The sequence below is a fragment of the Triturus cristatus genome, chromosome 8 (assembly GCF_964204655.1).
Source record: "Triturus cristatus chromosome 8, aTriCri1.1, whole genome shotgun sequence".
NCBI classification, from domain to species: Eukaryota; Metazoa; Chordata; class Amphibia; order Caudata; family Salamandridae; genus Triturus; species Triturus cristatus.
In genome coordinates, this window is record NC_140591.1 from 1544882655 (window position 1) to 1544905384 (window position 22730).

General features: G+C 44.8%; 1 protein-coding gene across 2 annotated transcripts in view; it reads right to left on the reverse strand.

Moving 5' to 3' along the window:
- The window catches only part of LRIF1 (ligand dependent nuclear receptor interacting factor 1), a 152437-nt gene that overhangs the window by 16652 nt on the left and 113055 nt on the right, over positions 1–22730 (reverse strand). For both annotated transcript variants that reach the window (XM_085623438.1, XM_085623439.1), the window contains exon 3: positions 7848–8072. In XM_085623438.1, coding sequence (XP_085479564.1) covers positions 7848–8072 — 225 coding nt within the window. The remainder of the gene's footprint in view (positions 1–7847; positions 8073–22730) is intronic.

Consider the following 22730-nt stretch of genomic DNA (forward strand, 5'->3'; position numbering starts at 1 on the left):
TACTTTTTGCCCTGGTGGGCCGATTTGGCAGATCCTGGGCTCATTTTACTACTGGTGACGAGCTCTATCAATCGGGGGCAGTTGCAGAAACCCTCCTCCCCTCCAAAGCGGTGCAGTCATCTCAGAGCTGGTTCTCTGTGCTCCCTGCGCCAGCTCTCCTCTTGATCTTGCTTTCTGTGCACAAAAAAGTCCAGGTGTAAGGGGGCCAAACTCACTGGCCCTTGGGGAGACCCACAGGTCCTAGGGTCAATTGGGCAGGGTCCTTGGTCCTGATCAGGCGGTTCCTACTTCCAGTTCTCCATGGCGGTCCCAGGAAAAATCCACAGGCAAGAGACAGTCTCCCCCTTGTGTAAGAGCATTTAAAGGGAAAAGCAATGTTCTAGAGGTCAGGCACACCTGGCCAATCCTAAGGTGCCACATCATTTCTCCACCCCTGTCCCAACCCTCCTTCCCAGCGGGACAGTTCAAAATGGTTTCATCCAGGAGCCACAGGTCACATCTGCTCCTGGAGTCTCGGCTCCGCCCCTCACTGACATCACTGCTAGGGTCCTGCACAATAAAAGTTCAAAGAGACCCCCTCTCTGGGTCGGCTCCTTTTGTCTGGAAACGCTCCTTTATTCACTGGTCTTGGGTAGGTCAATCCATGGTGCAGTGAGGCAGCTGAACGATAGATGTAGATAATTCTGCCCCACCGCTTTCCTCCTCAAGAGCAGGGAGAAGTACTGCTAATTGCTCCTTTTGTGTGGGGCAGCATTTGTTCCTACTGCTGGAGAGAAATGTAATTAATTACCACAGCAGGGTGACAAAAGGCCTGGGCTCTGATCCTGAGCTGAGCCAGGGAAATATGACAACTCTGGAAGACCCATAAGGTATACAGATATCATTTTGGAAGTTACATAATTGATTTTCTCGCACAGGTTATACCCCAATTTAAGACGTCAATGGCCTATGCAGGTAAAAGCGTAGCGAAACTGCACTCTAAGGCAGTTCTCTCCCTATGTGTAAAACGGAGTGTCACAGTAGACAAAACAGTACATCACATAGACTTTCCCCACTAGTGTACACTAACACTATAATGCCTATTCCAGGTGAATATCATAATTCTGCTGAGTCCCCATTAAACCAGGCTACCTGGGTGTAATTATCGGGCTGTGTAGGACAGTAGTCCCCCACTTGCAGCCCGCACTTGTGTGTACACGTGTGTGTACACTTGTTCATGTGTAACAAGCCAAGTGATTCTTACCCTGGCTGCTTCGCAGTGGACTTATCTTGAAAGGCAAAAACTGACGGTAAACATGTGCAGTCCGATTGCAATGTGATTACAGTGGATGAGACACTGGTAGTGAGATTCACCCAAAGTAAAAAGTCCAAAACAGGGTGATCTAAAAAGCAAAAAATCCGGGTGTACTGATTGGGTGGAAACCAATTGCAATAGTGGTGATTTTATGTATATTCTTGACCGTGCTGAAAAACAACTGTATTTTACTCTTCAGTGACCCCTTCAGAAAAATAAGTCTTAATTAACTATTGACCCATATTACGCTCGCCACCACAGCTTCTGCTGTCTGGGAAGACATACTCTCGACATTACAAACCTAGGTTTCTGTGGGAAGAGGGTGTCGCAGTGGCGTCCTTAGTGGGTTCTAAGACTACATTAAAGTCCCCCCGAATTACTGTAAACCCCTGGGGAAAAGATGATATTACCTCTACGGTGGCCCGGAGGGTGGGCTCCAGAGTCTTCGGAGGTATATAAAGCGACACTAGATTAATAGTGGCATTTCCTAGAGACCCCGTGAGGGTCACAAATCGGCCTCGAGGATCACTGATTGTTTGGACCGGTGTAAAGGGAAGGGAACGCCGCAGAAGGATCGCCACTCCTCTGGATCCTCGGGAGAACCCGAGTGGCAGACCCTGTCAAATCCCTGGCACGCTAAAAAGGGGCAATGGTTTCCAGTGTCTCTTGGAGCAACATGACATACGGTGTGACCCTCCATGCATATTTCAAGATCGCGGTACGCTTCACTTTATCTAGGAGCCCATTCACATCCAGGAAAAGGCTCTGAGGGGTTCACCCTCGTAGTGGGGCAATGCCATGCTGGTCTGGTGGTGTTGCATGGAGCCATTGGAATGGGCAACCTATTGGATCTGAGAGCCTAGAACTTGGGAACATCTGGGGGTATCAGGCCTTGCTATGAAGGATGCCTGCAAACACATCTTTAACTTTGTATCCAGTGTTGCAGCTGACCAGAACAATTTTAACAAAAACAGAGATAACAGTCCCTCCCAACCAACCTCCCACCCTATAATTCTCCCATTGAAGCATCTGTCACCCAATTAACTAACACTCAGAACAGACTAGGCTATGAAGCTAAGTGTGGAAACAGAGTGGTGGACCCCTCCTTATATCGGGATTCTCAGGCCCCCAGAACAGAAGCATTGGTGATGGTGGATTGTTGGCTAGATTTGGGGGCTTCGCAAGAGGTCTATGTCCTCTGACCTCGGTGTTGGAGACATGGGAGGTTTTCCTCCAAGAGTCCCTTCCAAGTCATTAAAGCTCTCTGAGAGGTTTGGCAGGTCCTGAGGGGCAATCTGTACGTTCTCTGGGGGGTACTAGAAAGTGAGGTAGATACTACTCTTTGGGCGTTGCGCCCTCTACGGGAACGTGTGTGCTGCCTGTGGGAGCCCACGGGTTTGGTTGTTTGTGATGATGTCTGAGGGCCAGGTGGAGGGGCATTCGCCCACGTACAGAGCGGACATTCCTCAGTTATCCAGGTCCATGGCGCCTTCGGGTTGTCGAAGAAATAAGTCTAGTCTTGGAATATCACCCTGAGGCGGGCTGGGAAGAGGAGTCTGTATGGTAGGTCGAGGGCTCAGTTTCTGTTTTACGGAGTAGTATGATTTTCTTTGTACTTGCACTTCCTTAGTATAGTCCAGGAAAATTATTATTTTGGCTCCCTGATAGAAAAAATCAGGCTGGGTACGAGCTGCCTGCAGGACAGCGTCCCTATCTTTAAAGTTTAGGATGTTGGCAATGATTGAGCGATGTGGGGGATTCCCGGTGGCCGCTTGGGCATGAGGGCTCGGCGAGCATGTTCCACGACAACCCATGTTGAGAGCGTGCCAGGCGGCATCCAAGATTTGAGCTGGTCTTCGACAAATTTGGCCACTTTCGCCAGGTCTGCTCCCTCATGGACTCCCACCAGGTGGAGATTATTCAATTGTGAGCGATTTTCGTCGCCTTATTCACACCTATGGAGGTCATTAATGCAGGATAATAACTTGTTGACCTGCTCCTTCAGTTGTGATACGCCATCTTCCACCTCAGACAGTCTTGATTCGGTCTGTTATCCGGTCGGTGAATTACGAAGATCTTGACGGATGAGGGCCATATTTACCCGAATGTCCCTTGGTTTCTACAGAATCCTGGGAAGACTTTATAGCTTGCAGATTCGTGGCTAGATCCCCCTCCAAGTTGGAGATCATAGCCGGTAAAGTCTTCCCATGACAGGGGCCATCGGTAGTATATTGTTCCATGAGGGTTTGGGGTGGCTGCAGTTTCGCTCCCTTATCCTTCCCCATGGCAGGGCTGTAGCGAGGGGGACTGTCTAAGTCCAAAATGTATGTCTACTGCCAGGGCCTCACTTCATTGATTGTCTACAGTGCTGTGTCAGAGTTTTCAGCTCCAGCACTTTGTGGCGTGTACCCAGGCACGTTTAGTTATGTCTCTGTCAGTTCTCATGGGGATTAAAAGGATTGATTTCATCAGAGTGGGGCCCAGAGAAGTCTTCACACGTAGTCTGGGGATGTTAGGGGGGCCCAGCAGATTCTTTTGTCTCTTGTTGAGTTCTCGCAGTGACCGGCGAGACCGCCTCCTTTCACCACCTGCCCTCTGGTTATGTTTGCAGTGCAGGTATTAAGGCGGCCTGGTCTGAGTGGGGATAGGCTTCGGCCGTCAATCTGGCCTCTTCATAGCCCAAAACTGGAAGTATATCTCCGCCTGACAATAGAGGTCTGGTTGCAGAACCCAATGGTGTTCTGGCACGCTCCCTCAGGTCCTGGAGACCGTATGGGAACTGCCGCTCAGCATTGACCCCAGCACCACCTCCGCATGGACCAGGACAGCCAGACCTCGCTCGGGGTCCAGTGACTGCGCCGCGGCCACAGATGATGAAGCACAGGGCAGCAGGTGGCAGGGCAAGTCGTCCAGTTGGGCTGCGGGCCTGCTACAGCTGGCTCCCCAGGTCTACCTTTCGTATGTTGATGTCGTCTTAGTCAGCACCCGGTAGAAGCACGACTGCCCCGGGTCCGACACGGGCTATAGGAAGAATTTCTAGAGCCTATTCGACCCAAGCCTCAGCGGTTGTCCTGCTGAGTCGCATGCTGAATGTGCCGTCCTCAGTGTACCAGGGGAGGGGGTGGGATGCCACACAGGGAGGGCCGATCGCACAGGAGAAAAGTGAATTGTATCATGGGGGATGTCGGGCGAGTGTCCTGGATTCACCCTCCCCACAGTACAGGCCGGCCTGGGACCCACTAAGGGAAGGGGGCCCAGAGTTCTTCCGCCTGCGCCAAGCAGTCTCGGTTCCCCACAGACTCGGCACAACCAGTAAAGCCTTTGCCCAGTACCTTTCCTCAGCCAGGGTGTGTGAGAGGCCCACGGGCCCTCAAAGTGCTGCCGTGTGTTGCCTTTCAGTTCAGGCAGGCCCAGTTGAGTATCTCCGGTCTGGAATCACTGGAGGCCAAAATGCCCAAGCCGCCGTCTCCTCTCAGCAGGGCACACAAAACTGCAGGGGCAGCTGCCAGTGCCATATCCTGCCTATCGCAGGCCGGCTACCTTTACCACTGTCTTGCACAAGGGGCTAGAGGGAGCGAGAGGGCTGCAGATGCAGCACAAGGTGGCAGGCTGACTGTCAGCCCTACCCGGTACCTCAGTTGTCACGAGTGTTGCTCCTAATCGGGTCCATCGGCAATCGCACGCCGTTTGCCATCTTGCTGGATCAAGCCTTCAGCGCCTCCTTCCTCTCCGGGAGTCACCAGGATGCTTTGCACTGAATGTGCGATGATGCATCGCATGCCATTACAACGCAGTTGTTACAATTACCACTTTGTTACAACGCAAGTCATTACAACGACTTGCTGTAGGGGGCGCTGGATGTTTGAATAGTATAATTCACTATTCTAACTCCAGTCAGTGCAACAGTAGGGAAGGTATTGGATTTCAAATCCAACACCTTGTGCCTTCTACAGCAAGTTGTTGTAACGACTTGCATTGTAAAGGTATGCAATGTAACAACGCAGTCGTAACAACCCGGCGGGGCTCAGCAGCACTCTGCATCCCGCAACCAACAATCCTTGTAGGTCTGGGCTAGATCGCTACCATCTTACAGCGGCACAGTCGCCGCCACGGGTTGGTATCTCTGGCATCCATATCACTGCTTGGAGCACCCTTTAGGTTTAGGCTTACTGATGTTCTAGGTACAGCTCCCTTCGTGGTGGTGTGGAAGGGTTTCTGATGCTGGAGGGGTGCAGGGTTGCGAGCGGATGACGGAGGTCTGGAGCCCTCTTAAAGTGCGACTGCCATCTTAAGCCATGCCCCCAGAGGCTTTTAAACAGAGAAAACTGATTTAAGTGGCTCAACAAAAAGTTGCATCACAATAGTTTTTCTTAGAATCCCTATACTGCACCAAAGCAGCCAGTTGGCCTGTAAGGATTTACTTGAATACTTAAGCTTGCCAGGTAAGAAATAAAAGTCAGAAAATTCCATCAAGTATCCCATGAGCAATAATTTATCCAGTCAAGTTTATAATTGCATTTGGTACATTCTCTTTTGGATGATTAAAAAAAAAAATCAAGGTTCACGGGTGGCTTGCTTAAAGATCACACAGCTATGCCTAGTGAAGGAAGAGTGGCCAATACCAGACCTCTCTGCATAGCTAAAATATCACCCGAGTGGCATGTGAATGGTTAAGGTTGCCAGGCCAAAGACATCTAGAAAATACAAATCTGTGAATGACAGAATGAAGCCACCAAAATAATTCAAAATCATGATTATATTCTCATCTTTACACTGCATTGTCTCATCTCAATGTTGCCATGCTGCAAACTTAAAAGGGACTTTTCTTGGAACAGCAGAGCCTGTCAATCATGTAGTCGATTGGCGTTTGACCTACCCAGAACGGGTCTGTTGCCCTTCTGCTTCAAAGTGGTGGTACATAACAAAAATCAGCCAAGTATGGACTGTTTGTGTTTCTTCTGCTTGCACTCAATAGCCCCATAATTAACAAATAAAGCTGTCTGGTGTTCCTAATTCTCTCACTTAGAACAGAACAGGTTCACATGTTTTTCCAACAACAATGTTGTTAAAAGAGCTCATCTGGTGGATAAACAAATTAGTTCACAACAGAATTATTTACTTCAGGGAGAAAGAAATTCAAATACTAAAATACACCATGTTGTTATAAATTTTGTACATGGTTCTTGAGAACATGAAGCCTGTATCTTGCTTAATACTTAGGTCCCTGTAATAGTAAGGCAATGTGCCTCAAAGAGGGCCTGATGATCGGGGGTATTAAGTTAGAAAAGACTACATTTTGCTCTCAAAGGGGAGCTGGTACTCTTAAAAACAGAATATTTAAATTCCCTCTAAGAAATCATTTACCTCACCAGACGAAATAGGTAAAGGCCCATCATCTTCGCCTGGCATCTCCACTGACTGATGCTTTGGTCTAGACATAATATGGAGATCCTCTTCCACTAGCATACCTGAGGGGCCATCTTGAAACAGCATTAGACACCTTTCACAGTGTTCACACAGTGTGTACTAGAGGTAATCAGGAACCAGGCAGTTAGTATGATTTCTCTAATAATCTAATAGAGGACATAAGACCTGATATTACCAATGCCAGAGTTATAAGGATCATATTCACTTTGGATTTTTTCAGTTTGGGAAGGAAGTAATGGAGATAACCAGTTCATCAAACAACCATTTCCCTTGGACCCAAAGGCCGCTAGTCTGAGTCTAATGGAAAATTTGAAACTGAATGCAAACATGGGTTTGCACCAGAATTTGGATTCAAACTATATTAAATATGTGCATTGACTTTTTTTCTGTGAAACTTTATTCAAGTATCACCGTGAGGAATATTTGTATGGCAAACAGGTCCCCATTTCGAATTCTGCATATCGGATAGGGGGACAAATGTTTTTCAGTGCAGTGACAATGGAACCACATTATCACTTCACTCAGACCTACCAAACTGCAAATGGCGAGCTAAGAATCACCCCATGAAAAACCACACTGCGCTTTGCTAATTTTCCCTTGTAACTAGATTTGTGCTGAACATATAGAACGCAGACATATATATCACTAGAACGGTTAGTTGGCAAGGAGGGTTGCCAATCCCCAGGAGTTATGCACCCTCATTTCAGGAAGCATTGCGTCACCTAAAGCTAAAACAAAATGGATGACAGTTGTGGAAAAAAAGTAGGTCGGTGTAACTCCCAGGAGAAGGACTTGACTCAAATTTCAAAGTTTAGGGCTTCTTCCAGTTTAAATACGGATGGAAAAGTGCACTATAAAGACTGAACGAGTAATTCAGGGTCAAATGACCATGGACGTAGGACTGAGAGGAATGATCCCGCCATATGAGGAGTTTAAAAAATGGCTTGTCTCAGACCTACATCTATCCAATAAGTAGAACCCTGATATCCTAAACAAATAGGTAGAGTTTACTCTCACGTAAATGATCCATGATAAAAATAAATATGGTATTTATAACCAAAACGCATCCTTTGCAAGAACTTTAATTTAAGGCACGTAATGGCAGAAGTTAAGAAAATCAACTTGCCTCTTTGTTCATTCGATCCATCTTAGTTTCCAATACTGCATCGTCTTCCTCCTTTGAAGGAGAAGTACCACATTTTAACCGTTCTTCAGTCTTTTTGCTGCAACATTCAATCACATCAAAAGGAATTCTTTCAAGGTTTACTTTGATTTCCTTCAACAGTCCCAGGCTTAGTGCCAAGTTATCAATGCTTGTTAAATTACTTAGTTTTGTTGAAACTGGCATCTCCTATAACAGCAAAAAAAAAAAAAATTATAATGAACATCAGCTTTAATTTCCAGCCTTTTCCGCACTCTATACATTGAAATACAGAAGGATCTTTTAAGGCTTAAAAGTCAGTTCCTGAATTTCAACTACTTAATTGAATGTTTTAGCATCACTACACAGGTAGCTGATCACCACTTATGCCCAGATTCCAAATGGTCCATAGGAGGGTGAGGTATTTACTGTACCCAGTAAACAAAGATACTATGGGTGCGATATTTATCGGGTTCAGTAAATACCACCATTCAGAGTTGTCCTCTGGAAAATGATGAATTAACTACTGAATTTGATGTTTTCTGCACCGAATTCTGCAAGTACTGGAATATTCTGCATGTTTTCACCCATTATAGTTCGCCAGATTTGGCTTGACCTAATTCAAAGGAAAATTGTGGGGTTATGGTGTTTTCTGACGTATGTGGAACTGTGATCCTTACAATAACAGGAGTCTGAACAGGGATCAGAATTTTCCGGCTCTGCTCTGCTGGGATCAGGGCCTTATTATTTTGTTGATGCCACAAAGTTAATCAACGTCCGTTTGTGAGACTGGGGATTTAAACGTGTGCAAGAGTTTCCTGTTTGGGGCGAAAAAGGGGGTGGAAGCTTAAATAAAAATGAAAAATTAAATTAAATTGGTCTTAAAACTCTTTCTTTTTTCATTTTTCTTTATCTTTTATTTCTTAGTACAAATGGAATTGTAGGATTAGGAAAAGTAAAATTAGAAGTTTCTAAAGATATGGATAATAACAGACGTAACAGAAAACAAGGAATTAACAGAAATAAGAACATTTGATCTCCAACTGCACAGTGAGCTAAACATACTGACCATGCTAGTTACTTCAACTACTCTGAAGAGGGACGTACATCAAGTACCGGCGAGTAAAGGCCTTATAATTTGACTAATTTGATATTTTGAGGCGTCTATATTCATTCTGGGATGGAAAAATATAAAACCTGTGAAGATTGGTACAACTGTAGCCAGATGACTGGGGGTAAGCGATGAGCATGCTGCTGAAAGAAGTACATTTAAACGACGATCTGGGTGGCAGGGTACCAACGAAACCCCAAGAGATTGGAGACAATAACATCAAGCTCCCTTCTGCTTGCTCTTTATCCAGGGTGCATAATGCATACCTACCTCAACTAGCCCACTGAAAGGCCAAACAGAAGATCCAATACACTTTGAGTAGAAGTTTGAATAGTGAGTAAGAGTATATGGCTGACAAGGCAAAACATGAAACTGGAAACTGAGAGGGGTAAGAAACTAAGCTCCTACTGAAGCCCATGATCCCAGACCTTTCCAGCTGCAGCCGAAACTATAGAAGGCTGGACAGAGAATACCAAGAATTTAATATGGCATAAATAAGAGACCAAAGACAGAGAAACAATACTATCACTAGTGGTGATTTCTTAAGATGTGGAACATCAGGAGGTAAGATAAAGCTTACAGCTAGAACAAGCCAATTAAGCAGAAAAAGGGAACTATGTAGATAACAAGGATCACATTTTAGGAAACAAACAATGAAGAAGCAGCATTAATTTCCAAGTCAACATTAACAATTACAGTGTTAGTCTGTGGAAGTTGGCAGAGATCACTGTTGGCATGAGCTGAAGCCATTTTGTTTTTGGCAGCCATTTTAGTTAGCCATGTGCTGTCTCCCTCTTCACTATTGCCTGCCCTTGTATTCTGCTTGTGTCATTTGTTACAGTTAACTCCTTCAGCACTGAGTCAGAGCCTTGCACATGCTCAGAAAGACCTATAGCTGAATGCACCTGTCCTAGTGTGTAACTGTCAGGCTGTTTCAACTGATGTCAGCTACTTCATCACCCCTCCCATATATGTGAATAGCTATTCTAGTGTATACTTGTACCGCCTCCTTTTGAGCTCTCATGCTTACTCAGCTACAAAGTGGGTATAAAAGGCCCATGGTTTCTGTACTCCTTGTAATACCTCATACATTGCCTGAGGGTTCTGTGGAGATGTAGTTCCACTCATGAGGTTTTAATAAACTATTGTTTTGATATTACAACTTCTGTGCCAATGTTCATTTGTTGGTCCAAGGACTAGTGCGCAAAGAATGGCGAACCCCTGCACCGGTAGGCCTTGGTAAGGCCCACAAATTGGCGCCCAACGTGGAGCTCATCGGTGACTCGGATGCCTGAAGGAGTGGTCTCGACGGAGGTTTGGAATTTCGCTAAGGATGTACACTGCGTGAGGAGACCCTTGTCTTAGCAGACCGAAGTGCTTTTCTGATTTTCCCGATTTGACCCTCCATGTGGTGCCGGTCCCCGACTGAGATCCCTTCTGGCGTTCGTCATGCAGAGACCATTTGGTCAATTCAGAGCTTGGCAGTTGGAGGTTGGAGACTTTTGTTTGGTATGGTCGTTTGATGCGACACTTCTTGTTTGTTTGGCCAAAATCTTGGATTTGTTTGGGTATATATAAATTGCAATTTATATAGGCAGGTAATGAGGAGATTTTTCTCTAATTTTTGAATTCTTGAACGGTACAAATTCTGTTAAGTACTACTTTGTTATAATATTATATATGCTATAATATTTTTGGCATGCCTGTTTTAAGGACACTTCGTAGGATGCGTTGCTTTTCCCTCTGCCCCGAGGTTGATTCTGATGATGACAAATCTTTCTCAGATCAGGGAAAGACAAAATCAGATGCTTAAACGACAGACTCGCTCCTTTCTGATCGCTGACCGTGCGGCCACTCTTAGATCTACTGCCCGAAAAGCAGCTCATGGTGATACTTCCGTTCCAGATCTTATAGCAATTGTGTAGCAATGGCCGGAGTCAGAGCAGTTATATTTTACAGAGTCGTTTACTGGAGAAGTAATTGAAAGGTTCAGCAAACATTCCAAAGAATTAGAGCCTGTTGATATAAAAAATGATCATAAACGATTGAGTGGCGGTCTTTTTCTACCTTCCCAGGTGGCCAATTTAATTAGACGCGTGGTTAAACTATGAACTGGTGTATTCAGTTTGCGGGAGGAGAAATAGGCAGCTGCTACAGCTGAACAAACAGTTCGGACCCCCGTGCCACAGGATGGAGATCCAGGGACAGATAAGGATATTGTAGTTCATGGGAAACCAATGCGTGAAGCTGCGCCTTTGTATGTCCCTCCTAGGGGTGCGAGAACAGATGACGATAAAGATTCAACTGATGCAAAGGGATATTTTGTTTACAATTGGGTCTGTACCCCTTGGAGTAGAGCGGATGTCATGGCTCTTAAAACGGCTTTGCTTGACCTGTGGAAAAATCCAGCTGCTTTTTATGAAGAAATTGAAGGAGCTATTAGTTCTAGCACTATGACTTTGTCTGATATTGACATGTTTTGTGGGCTTATTTTACCTCCTGATATGTGGAGATCTATTCGTAAAGTAGATGATCATGCAGCTTTTGGGGATATTTGGAAGGAAATAGAGAAGAAAGTTAACCTGCACAGAAACCGCAACAAAAAATATTAGATCTCCCAAAGGCTATAATAACTAAGTTGAAAACTCTGATACCTCCTACAAAGATAGATTGGACTATGCTAGCATCTTGTAAGCAGAAACCAGATGAGTCAGTTTCTGATTTCTTTACACGTTTTGAGGAGACATTCCATAACTTTAGTGGCCAGTCAATGACAGATGACATGGGCAGGCATCTGTTCGTCGACAAATTTGTCGCAAACCTGTTGCCAGGAATAGCTAGTCGGCTAAAGGCCAGCGAGAGTTCATGGACTACGTCTTCCCCAGTCTCTCTTTTGACTATGGCTCAGTATTATGAACGTCAGGAATTGGAAGCTAAGGGCAACGAGGATAAAAAGGCTAAGGATTTAAAAACAAAGGTTATGTTAGCTCAGGTTTATGGTCTATCTTATAGAGGTAGTGGTAGAGGCGGACGTGCGATGTACCTCCCTAGTGCGCCCCCTTTTCCTCGAGCTACTTTGTCTTCTGATCAGTGTGCCTATTGCAAGGAGATTGGACATTGGCATTTTGAGTGTCCACTTTTGCAAGGTCAGCAGTATCAGCATGGTAGAGGACAAATGAGAAGCCACCCAGGGAACTCAGGAAATAGAGGAGGTATGGATAATCGCACTAAGTTTGAGGCAGTAGAGCATACTCAGAATTCTTCTAACACTTTTGATAGACGCAACCAATATCAAATGTCCGATTATTCGACCGCTGATTTGAAGGATTCTGCTTATGCATAGGAATGCCTAGGATGGGGTAAGGAATCAGTTGAAGTCCCAGTCGATCAGAAGGGTCCCTATGTTAACGCACAGGTTTTGGGTTCTACTGATCAGTTTTTGGTTGACACAGGAGCTACCCGTAGCGCCCTGTCAAAACAATTGGTTCCTAGGGCTCCCCTGTCTGGCTTAACAATCACATCGATGGGACACCTTCCCTTAGCCCACTGTCACAACCACTTGCATTTCACGTTGATAAATTCTCTGCTGCATGTCCATTTTTGCTTTCCCCTAACACACCGGACAATATTGTGGGTCTCGATATTCTCAAACATTTTCGTGCTACGATACGATGTTCCCCAGAAGGTGTGCGTGTTATTCTGAATGATAACTATTCCATGTGTGAGAGGTTTTGTCTTATTAAAGAAGATATTGCTTTGGCATCCCTACCTAGTACTCTGTGGGCTACGTAAGATACTGATGTGGGTCAAATGGTTATCCCACCAGTCCATATTCAAGTGAAGGAGGACGCTTCATTGCCTCGACTGCCTCAATAGAAAATGTCTCGAGAAGGTGAAGATACACTAATACGTATTGTTCAAGATCTGATTGGAGTAGGGGTTGTGGAAGAAGTCCCTTCCAATATTTGCAATAGCCCTATCCTTCCCATCTTGAAAAAAGACACTGATACTAAAATATACAGGTTTATGATTGACTTATGAGAAGTTAATAAGATCGTAGTGCTCCAATACCCGGTAGTCTCTGACATCACGACACTCCTTACCATGGTTCCTCCTACTGCAACTACATTCTCTGTGATTGATTTGAAGAACGCTTTCTTTTCCATACCAATTCATCCTGACAGTCAATATTTGTTCTGCTTCACTTTGAATAATCGATCCTTCAGATTTTGTAGAGCTCCACAAGGGTATACTGAGAGTCCTAGCATTTATAGCCAGGCATTGAAAAGACAGCTTGATTCTTTCCCTGTGCCAAAAGGGGTAGCTCTCATACAATATGTTGATGACATCTTGTTGGCTGCAGACACCACTGACCAATGTGAAGAAGGAACATTGTCATTGCTCTCCTTTCTTGCCTCTCACCATCATAAGGTTTCTAGGAAGAAATTGCAATATTGTAGACAGCAGGTTACCTATTTAGGTCACCTCCTGTCTAAGGAGGGACGTGCACTCACACCAGATCGCATCCAAGCTATTTTAGACACGCCTGTGCCCTGTACTCAGAAGGATGTTCGTGCATTGATCAACCTTACTTCTTTTTGTAGGCAGTGGATCCCTAGCTTTTCACATATTGTTAAACCCTTGTTGGCCCTTTTGACTAAAGACACTCCAATGCCCCTTCCATGGACTACTGAATGTCAGAATGCTTTCAAACAGTTGCGTCAAGCTCTATGCTATGCACCAGTATGAGGCACTCCAGACTACACCAAGGCCTTCACACTCTATGTACACAAGAGGGATGGTTGCGCACTCTCAGGTTTAGTACAGACACATGGTGATAAGCAGCGTCCTTGTGCATATTTTTCAGCTGTCCTCGACCCAGTCGCATGTGCGTTGCCAGGGTGTTTTCGCTCTGTGGCAGCGGCAGCTGTGTCCATACGTCAGAGTGAGGGGATAGTCTTGTCACATAGATTGCTTGTGTTAGTATCCCATGCAGTTGATGCCTTTTTGAACCAGACCAAAACGCAGCATTTAACTAGTGCTCGCTTGACAGGTTATGAATTGACACTCTTGGCCCCTCATATCACCTTGAAAAGATGTTCGACTCTTAATCCGGCTACTCTATTGCCATCCCCAGCTAATCAGTTTCAGTCGCAAGAGCCTCATGACTGTATATTTCTTACTGAGGAACAGACAAAGGGTTGTGTTGACCTGCAAGATACGCCTCTTTCAAATGTTGATGGGGAATTATGGGTTGATGGGTCCTGCTTGAAATTATCGGATGGCACAACATCAGCTGCATAGGCAATCACAACGCTTCAGATGGTAGTTGAGACAGCTCGCATTCCACAGAAGTCAGCTCAGGCAGCTGAGCTGATAGCATTGACGAGGGCGTGTGAACTTAGTACTAACTTGTCTGTTAACATCTATCACCGATAGCCGCTATGCCTTTGCAGTGGCTCACGATTTTGGGCTGCTCTGGAAGGAAAGAGGCTTCCTTACATCACATGGGACACAAATAGTGCATGGAGAATTAGTACATAATCTCCTTACTGCCTTGACATATCCAAAGAAAATAGCGATTGTTAAGTGTAGTGCACACAAGAAAGTGACTGATAAAATAGGACATGGCAATACCTTTGCGGATCACACAGCCCGTGAGACTGCAATGCAGCGAAGCACTACATCTATGTATGTGGTTAAGTCTCAGGCTGAACGCTGGCATGATGCCAGGCAAGAAGTGCTGGATATGCAGCGATCTGCCTCTGTTGATGAACTAGAGCAATGGTCTAAGGAGAGAACATTGGATGATGAGGGCTGTTGGAGAAATAAAGACGACTAAATGGAGATTGCCCACAGCCTATTTACATCCTATGAGTCACATTGCACATGGGCCGGCACATATTGGAGCTTCCTCAATAGCGAAGTTGCTTACGCAAGTTTGGGATCATCCAGAAATTGCCGGCACAGCTAAAAAGACAGTGTAGTCTTGCTTGATTTGTCTCCAGTATAATCCAGGAAAGGGAACACGAACTCCAACAGTAGGGTTTGTCACACCAACTGCACCTTTTGAGGTTCTGCAAATGGATTACATCCAGCTTGAACGCTGTAATAACTTAAAGTATGTCCTAGTAGTGGTATGTGCCTTCAGTAAGTGGATAGAAGCGTACCCTACGAAAGATAATACAGCTCTTACTACAGCAAAGGTGCTTTTAAAGGAGTTTTCCCCCAGATTTGGTGTTTGCCGACTTTTGTGGAGTGATAATGGACCCCATTTCATTGGGAAAGTTATTGAGTATGTCTTGAAAGGATTGAGAATTAAGCAGAAATTTCATGCTGCTTTCCACCCACAATCAGCAGGGCTAGTAGAACAATACAATTCTACTCTCAAACTTAAGGTGGCTAAAATCCAGGCTTCCACATCTCTGAAAAGGGCTGATGCACTACCCTTAGCATTATTGTCCATTAGAACGGTGCCACATACACAATCTGGCCTTACACTGTATGAGGTGGTTTTTGGAAGGCCAATGAATATCTGGGGGATTTCTAAGCCATGCCCAATACATGATGTACCTTGTGTGCTGATGAGTGACTGTCACAGTTGACGGACAGTTTGCTTTCTATTCATCAAAAGGTTCGAGAAGCTCTTCCTGACAGGTCGCGAGGTGATGGCCATGATCTGTGGCCCGGTGACCAGGTGATGATCAAAGTCTTTCAGAGGTTGAATAGCCTGGAACCGAGGTGGCAAGGTCCTGAGCAGGTGCTCTTGGCGACCAGAACTGCAGTCCAAGTGACCAATCGGAAGAATTGGATTCACTCCACGCACTGTAAGAAGGTGCCGTCTGCCCTGGTGGAACCTGCTACACTTACCGACCATTGAGACATCCTGGACACAGAGACAGGCCAAGCCATATCACCTGTTGCGATTCTTAAGCGTAGGTCAGTAAACATGGGTTTCCCTGCACCTACAGTTAGGGCTCTTTTCCCCTGTATGCATGTTACCAGGTCTATTGGCAAATGGCGCACAGCGGACTACATGTCCCAGAATCCCTTGGGACGGAATGCTGGTAGATGGATAAGGAAACACCTGGATTTCTGCTCCTATAAAGCCCCTCCCCTTCCTGGGGTTTGGGGCTTGACAATCTCACCTGTTTTTGAGTTCAAGTAAGTGGATGGTATTCCCCACTGGATTTCTTGTTTGGATTTGTTGTTGCCTGCTGAAGCTCTTTCGTCAAGCGAGGCAATTGCTTTCCGAGGCCCGGGCTTTCTCTGAGGAGTGTTCCAGCTGGTTCACATTAATCACCGTTGCTGACATTTCTTCATTCCGAAGTGTTTGAAGGGTTGCTTTCAAGGTCAGAGGAGTCTGTTTTTTACCAACGCTGGAAACACAAGGTATTTAACCTCACTTGGAAAGGAAGTGCTGGAGTGCTCCTTCTGCTTTTCGAAACAGTTTAATTTTGTAATTATTTCCACGCTGGTCTTCTCTTTTGGAGCCTGTGCTTACAATCTACACTGTGCTTGCAAACAGTGGTTTGGCGCGTAATTGCTCAGTGGTATTGAACTTGAGCTTGTGACTACTGCGTGCACAACTTTATTCCTTCGCTCTTATGCTGTGCTATTAACAGCGTTTTTATGCTTGTTTATGGTGCTATTCATAGTCCTCTTAAGACACCCTTTACCGTGACTTTGTTTGTTGTTTGAAATCATCCTTGGGTTCAGTGAGCTCATAAACTCCCTGGCATTCCAGTTCATCGTCTCTCAGTGTATGGTCTCACTGGGATTGGATAGTCTCAGAACCTTCTCTAAGAGTATTGCTGCTTGTTATATTGTGAGTATCTGACTATAGGAGCATCCTGTTGTGTGATATGAATGAATCCCTGAGTTATTTCTCATATCCCTCTCTGTTCTTTCATCTGCAGCTTATGTTTGTGGGCTGACTTCTGAAGTTATACCGAGCCATAGACCAGACCTAAGGTGTAAGAAGACTCCAGCACAGCAGCAGAGTTTATTATTTTATCCATTTTCCCTATTCCCCGGGGTGCTTCCTTACATAGCAGTGTATATCTACTCTGTGTGTGGTTGTGCTCAGGGAAGTAGGGGGACTTCTCTACACTCCGTCGTCCCCGCTGGTGGTACTAAAGGTTAGTGGCATTACTTGTTTTGGCGCTGCTGACACATCCTGACATCACCTGAAGAACCTGAGGAAGTCTTCCCGGACCACACGATCCCTGGTGCATCTCGATATCAGCTGCCCAGGACTTTAGCGCTCCATCTGCTTTGTTATTTCAATGTCAAGATAAACATGCCTATGGGAAAGACATTGAATGCTGCAAGAATATGCAACAAGAAGACTATGTGCATTGCTGGGTTTACTGTCACTGTGATTATTATGGCAGTAATAACTTGGGGTGTAGAGGAAGTGGCTCCCGCTCGAAGAACACTGACTGCCACTACTCCAGCACCTATTGAGCACCACTACTTCACCATCCCTTATCATGAGCAGAAGCATGGACAGTCTTATCTTAACAACAAGTTCATCCAGATGTTGCACCACACAAATAATGCTATGAACTTTACCGACTGTTGGGTGTTTGGAATGATTCCAGCTCATCAGAAAAAGGAAGGAACACCTTTCAATCCTTTGCCATTCTCTCACAATGGCTCCGGTAGAGCCTGGTTTGCTCTGTTGTGGGCCACTCATGTTGCTAATATCACTGATTCTGGTGTAGGAAGACTAAACTACCATCTAAATAAAATGTGCTATCCTGATGAGGCAGGAGATCCGCAGGCTAAAGGAACATGGAGGAGTATCGCCAAGGAAATTCGTCTACACAGTATGTTTTCCCAAATACTCGAACTGCTAAGGGTAATGGACCTTTTGTTATAGCTGTTACTAGGGCTCGAGCAGACTTGTGTGTGAACAGTGTTGGCAAAATTCCAGTGGGAAAAAGTGATTGTATTCTGCTTTTAAATATTACTGGAGTTAATAACAGAAGTTTTGCATCATCGCATAATACCTATTTTATATGTGGAAATAAGGGATATTATAATTTACCCATTGGCTAGTCCGGTACTTGTTTTGTGTCCTTTTTGTTACCACTTGTGTTTTTGGCACCTGCATCATATCACAAGGACTATAAACTATTTAATGACATCTCCAAAATCAGATTTAAGAGGACAACAAATCATGATGAGGTGGATCAGACTGACACTGCACTGCAGCAATATGTTGATTTTAATTTGGGACTGTTCTTCTTTATTGGTGCTGCCTTGAACAGCAGGAAAATCAGACGCATGGCACGTGTTGTAGAGGCTGTAACTAACCAAACAGCTATGGCACTTGGAAACATAATAGAAGAACTGCAAATTGCGAGGATTGTGGCGCTCCAAAACCGAATGGCCCTGGATGTTGTACTGGCTGATCGAGGTGGTGCATGTCGCATCATCGGGAGCAGTTGTTGTGTTTATATCCCTGATCACGCCCCTTCAGTTTTTGATGCAATCTCTAAACTGCATAAAATTGCTGGGGAGATTCACCCTGATACCGGAACATGGACTTTAACCGGTTGACTGTGGACATTATTTGCTACCTGGGGTTGAAAATTGTTGACAATATTAGGTATATAATTTACAATTCTGCTGAAATGATGCCTGTGCCTACAATGTGGTCCAATGCTTTGTTCCCTTTGTGCCTCTGCTTGTATACCTACCAAACATAGCATTGGGAAAGTGAATGCCCAATATATACTAGACCAAGAAGTTAATGACATGATGCAAATCGACATACAAGTTGTTTTTATTGTTTCTTCTAAAATCATAGATGTCTTCAGCTAATGCTAAAAGGGCCGTCTGTGGAAGTTGGCAGAGATCACTGTTAGCATGAGCTGAAGCCATTTTGTTTTTGGCAGCCATTTTAGTTAGCCATGTGCTCTCCATGTGCTTTCTCCCTCTTCACAATTGCCTACCCGTGTATTCTGCTTGTGTCATTTGTTACAGTTAACTCCTTCACTACTGAGTCAGAGCCTTGCACATGCTCAGAAAGACCTGTAGCTGAATGCACCTGTCCTAGTGTGTAACTGTCAGGCTGTTTCAACTGATGTCAGCAATTTCATCACCCCTCCCACTTTGTTGACTAAGTATTTTCTGCTACTCCATATATGTGAATAGCTATTCTTATGTATACTTATACTGCTTCCTTTTGAGCTCTCATGCTTACTCAGCTACAAAGTGGGTATAAAAGGGCCATGGTTTCTGTACTCCTTGTACTACCTCATACATTGCCTGAGGGTTCTGTATAGATGTAGTTCCACTCATGAGGCTTTAATAAACTATTGTTTTGATATTACAGCTTTTGTGCCAATCTTCATTTGTTGGTCCAAGGACTAGTGCACAAAGAAGGGCGAACCCCTGCACCGGTAGGCCTTAGTAAGGCCCACCTCTACAAATATGTGGTATTAAACATACACACTATTCTCGAGTCAACTATAGCTTCAAAACTTGGAATGAAATTAATGTGACTGAGATTGTTTTGTTGCCACACACCAGCTGCACTAAAAGCTAGTCAAATGGAACGCAGATGAAATGACAGCTATGCCTGCGGACAATTGGCATATTTCTGTTGGTGGTGGTTTTAGACTATTTGAGAACGAAACTCACTGATATCCAGTAAGTCTACAGAACAAGGAACCAATCAAATTGCCACAATGCTGCAGTTGGGCAAATATGGTGGACCACTTGCTACAAACCTTAGTGAAGTGTTTTTGTGGTCATGAGAAAAACAGTGATCTGAATTTGTGGACAATTAGAACTCTGCTTTGGAGTACAAAAGGGCCACCATTGCATCTAGTGCTAGTCCCAACGCTATTTGGAACTGGGCTGCTGCAACCCTGGCTCCTTCTAAGAACATTCTTCTTAGCCAAAAATGCATAGCCATTTTAAACATACACTGGCAAAGGCCAGTAAGTCTCGCCTATTTTTATTTTATTTTGACAGTTTTGTATAGCATCGAACAAGACCCTTGCGGGTATCAAAGCGCTTTACAGGGCACATGTAGGTGAATGACAGATACATATAAATACGATGAATTATGCGAATACAATCCTGGTAAATGTTAGCTACTAGCACATATCAACAAGAGTGTATAAGAAAGTTCAGGTGAATCTGGACAAGAAAATCGCTTTCACTTCTTTTTTGAAGAAAGATGCGGATGGATTCAATCTGGTTTCTGGGGGCAAGGCGTTCCAGATCCTGGGGGCCATTCCTGAGAAGGCACGATTGTACGTTTTTTTCTTGAAGGAATGTTGTGGTTTAAGTATAAGATTATCAGGACTCCTAGTGGTTCTGCTACCACCCGATAGTACTAGTTTCTCCGCAAGGTATCTCGGGGTTTTTTGGTGCAATGCCTTATGTGTCATACAGGCGATTTTTAAGTGGATTCTGGCCTCAAAAGGTAACCAGTTGAGGGCACGAAGGTCAGGGGAAATGTGGCAGTTTCTTCTGGAGCCTGTGATGAGTCTAGCGGCTGTATTGATTGAGGCTCTTAGCGGAGCGGTTGTGGATCTGGGAAGGCCGCAGAGAGCGACACACCCATAGTCCACTCTGGGAATTAAAAGGGCTTGAACTGCCTGTTTATAGTCATTCGTGGGTATGCATGGTTTCAGTTTTCTCAGGGTGTTCATCTGAAAATTGGCTCCTTTAGTTGCAGCGCTGATGTGTTTCTGCATGTTTAGTTTATTATCCAGAGTTATTCCAAGGGATTTCGCAGAATCAATGATGACAGGTTAACCAGAGTGCAGTTAGGTGCTGCATCCACTCGCGGATCATGACTATTTGTTTGGGGGGAGTGATAAGGAGGAATTCTGTTTTTAGTCTGTTAAGTCTTAAATGGTTGCTTGCCAACCAGATCTGTGTTTTTTTGGAGCATAGAGTTAAGGGACTTGATGTCTTCAAGAGAGTTGACCTTCATGTAAAGTTGTGTGTCGTCGGCGTACATGTGATATTAGATGTTTGAGGATTTGAGAAGCTCAGTGAGTGGTTCCATAAACAGATTGAAGTATGCTGGGGAGAGGGAAGATCCATGGGTTACTCCCAAGGTGGGTGGGGTTAGATAAAGATTGGTTGATCTTGAATCTTTGCGTTCTGTCTTGGAGGAAGGAAGTGAACCAGTTTAACACTGTTCGAGATAAACCCATTCAATGTTTCAAGAGGTCTAGTAGGTTGCTGTGTTTGACTGTATCGAAGGCTGAGGATGAGTCAAGTAGGATTAACAAACAGGCTTTATTTTGGTCCCGTATTTGTAGAGCGTCATCTTTAATGTGGGTCATGGCTGATTCCGTACTATGCCCAGATCGAAAGCCAGATTGGAATTGATCTAGCAGGTTGAAATAGTCAATGTGGTTACTGAGCTGCACGTGGACACATTTTTCGAGTAGTTTGGCCAGGGTTGAAATGTTGGATATTGGGCGATAGTTATTCAGGTCTGACGGGTCAGCTGATACTTTCTTAGGATAGGGGATACCTGACCCGCGTTGAGGATGTCCGGGATGGTTCCTTGCAAAAGAGAGGTGTTTATAATCCTGGTCCATAGGGGCACTAGCGGTGGCATGAAGGTCTTTAAGTGGGTTGCTGGGAGAGGATCTGTGAAATGTTTGGAGGGATTCAAAGCCATGAGCGTGTTTAAGATAGTTTCTTCACTGTAGAAGTTGAAGGTGGTCCAGGAGGCGTTGTTCTTGAGGTCGAGCTTTGTAGAACAGTTAGGCGGGGTCACTGGAGTGGTCAGCGTGGTGATAATGTGTGGGTGGGTGTGGGATAATAGGTCGTTAAGTAGGTCTGTCTTTAAATTTTCAGTCTTTATTGCGAAAAAGGTGGCAAGCTCTTCACAATTGGGGAGTGTTTCTGGATTACCTTGGGGGGAGTGGGAAACACCCTTAGATTGAGCTTTGATTATTTCGAATAGTTTTTTGGGGTGATTCTTAGCTTGGTCTAATTGTTTACATATGAAGTCAGCTTATGAACGTCTAATCTTTCTGGTGCTTCTTAGTAGTTTGAGGTGGGCAGCGGATGGAGCGGATCTCCATTGTCTTTCAATAGCTCTCAGTGATCTTCTGTCTTCATTTAGCCTACCATCATACCAGGGGTTTGAGTCTTTTGTGATGACTCTTTTCAATTGTAGTGGTGCTAGGTTGTCGAGTAACCTGTTCATAGATTTGAAGTAGTGATTGGTCAAGTCCTGTACATCATCTAATCCATCCAGTGGGGGCGTGAGATGTGGCTAGCGGTTGCGAGTGCGGTAGGATTGAGGTTATCAAGGTTCCTTCTCCAGATTTTCGTTCTCTTAGGTTGGATAGAGAGTAATTTAACTACTTCCTTGATATTGAAAGTGATTATGTGATGATCGGACCAGTCGCAAGGAAGAATCGATTCTAGCTGAATAGAGTCTACTTTGGGGATCACTAGATCAAGGGTTGAGCCCTTATCGTGGATGGGACTATCACAAATTTGGGACAGGTTGAGATCGGACAGGAAAGCTTTGAGGCTGTTGACCTCCGGGTCATTTAGATCATTCCAGTGGAGGTTGAAGTCCCCCAGGAATATCTGAGTAATCGGTTGACTGACATTTGTGGCTAGAATATCCATAATGTGTTCGATGAAGGTAAGGTTGTTACCAGGAGGATGGTAGAGTGGAGTGAGCATATTGGTTTGTTATTGCTCGAGATGTCTAGGCAGAGGTATTCACAGGAAGAGAATACCGGGGAGTT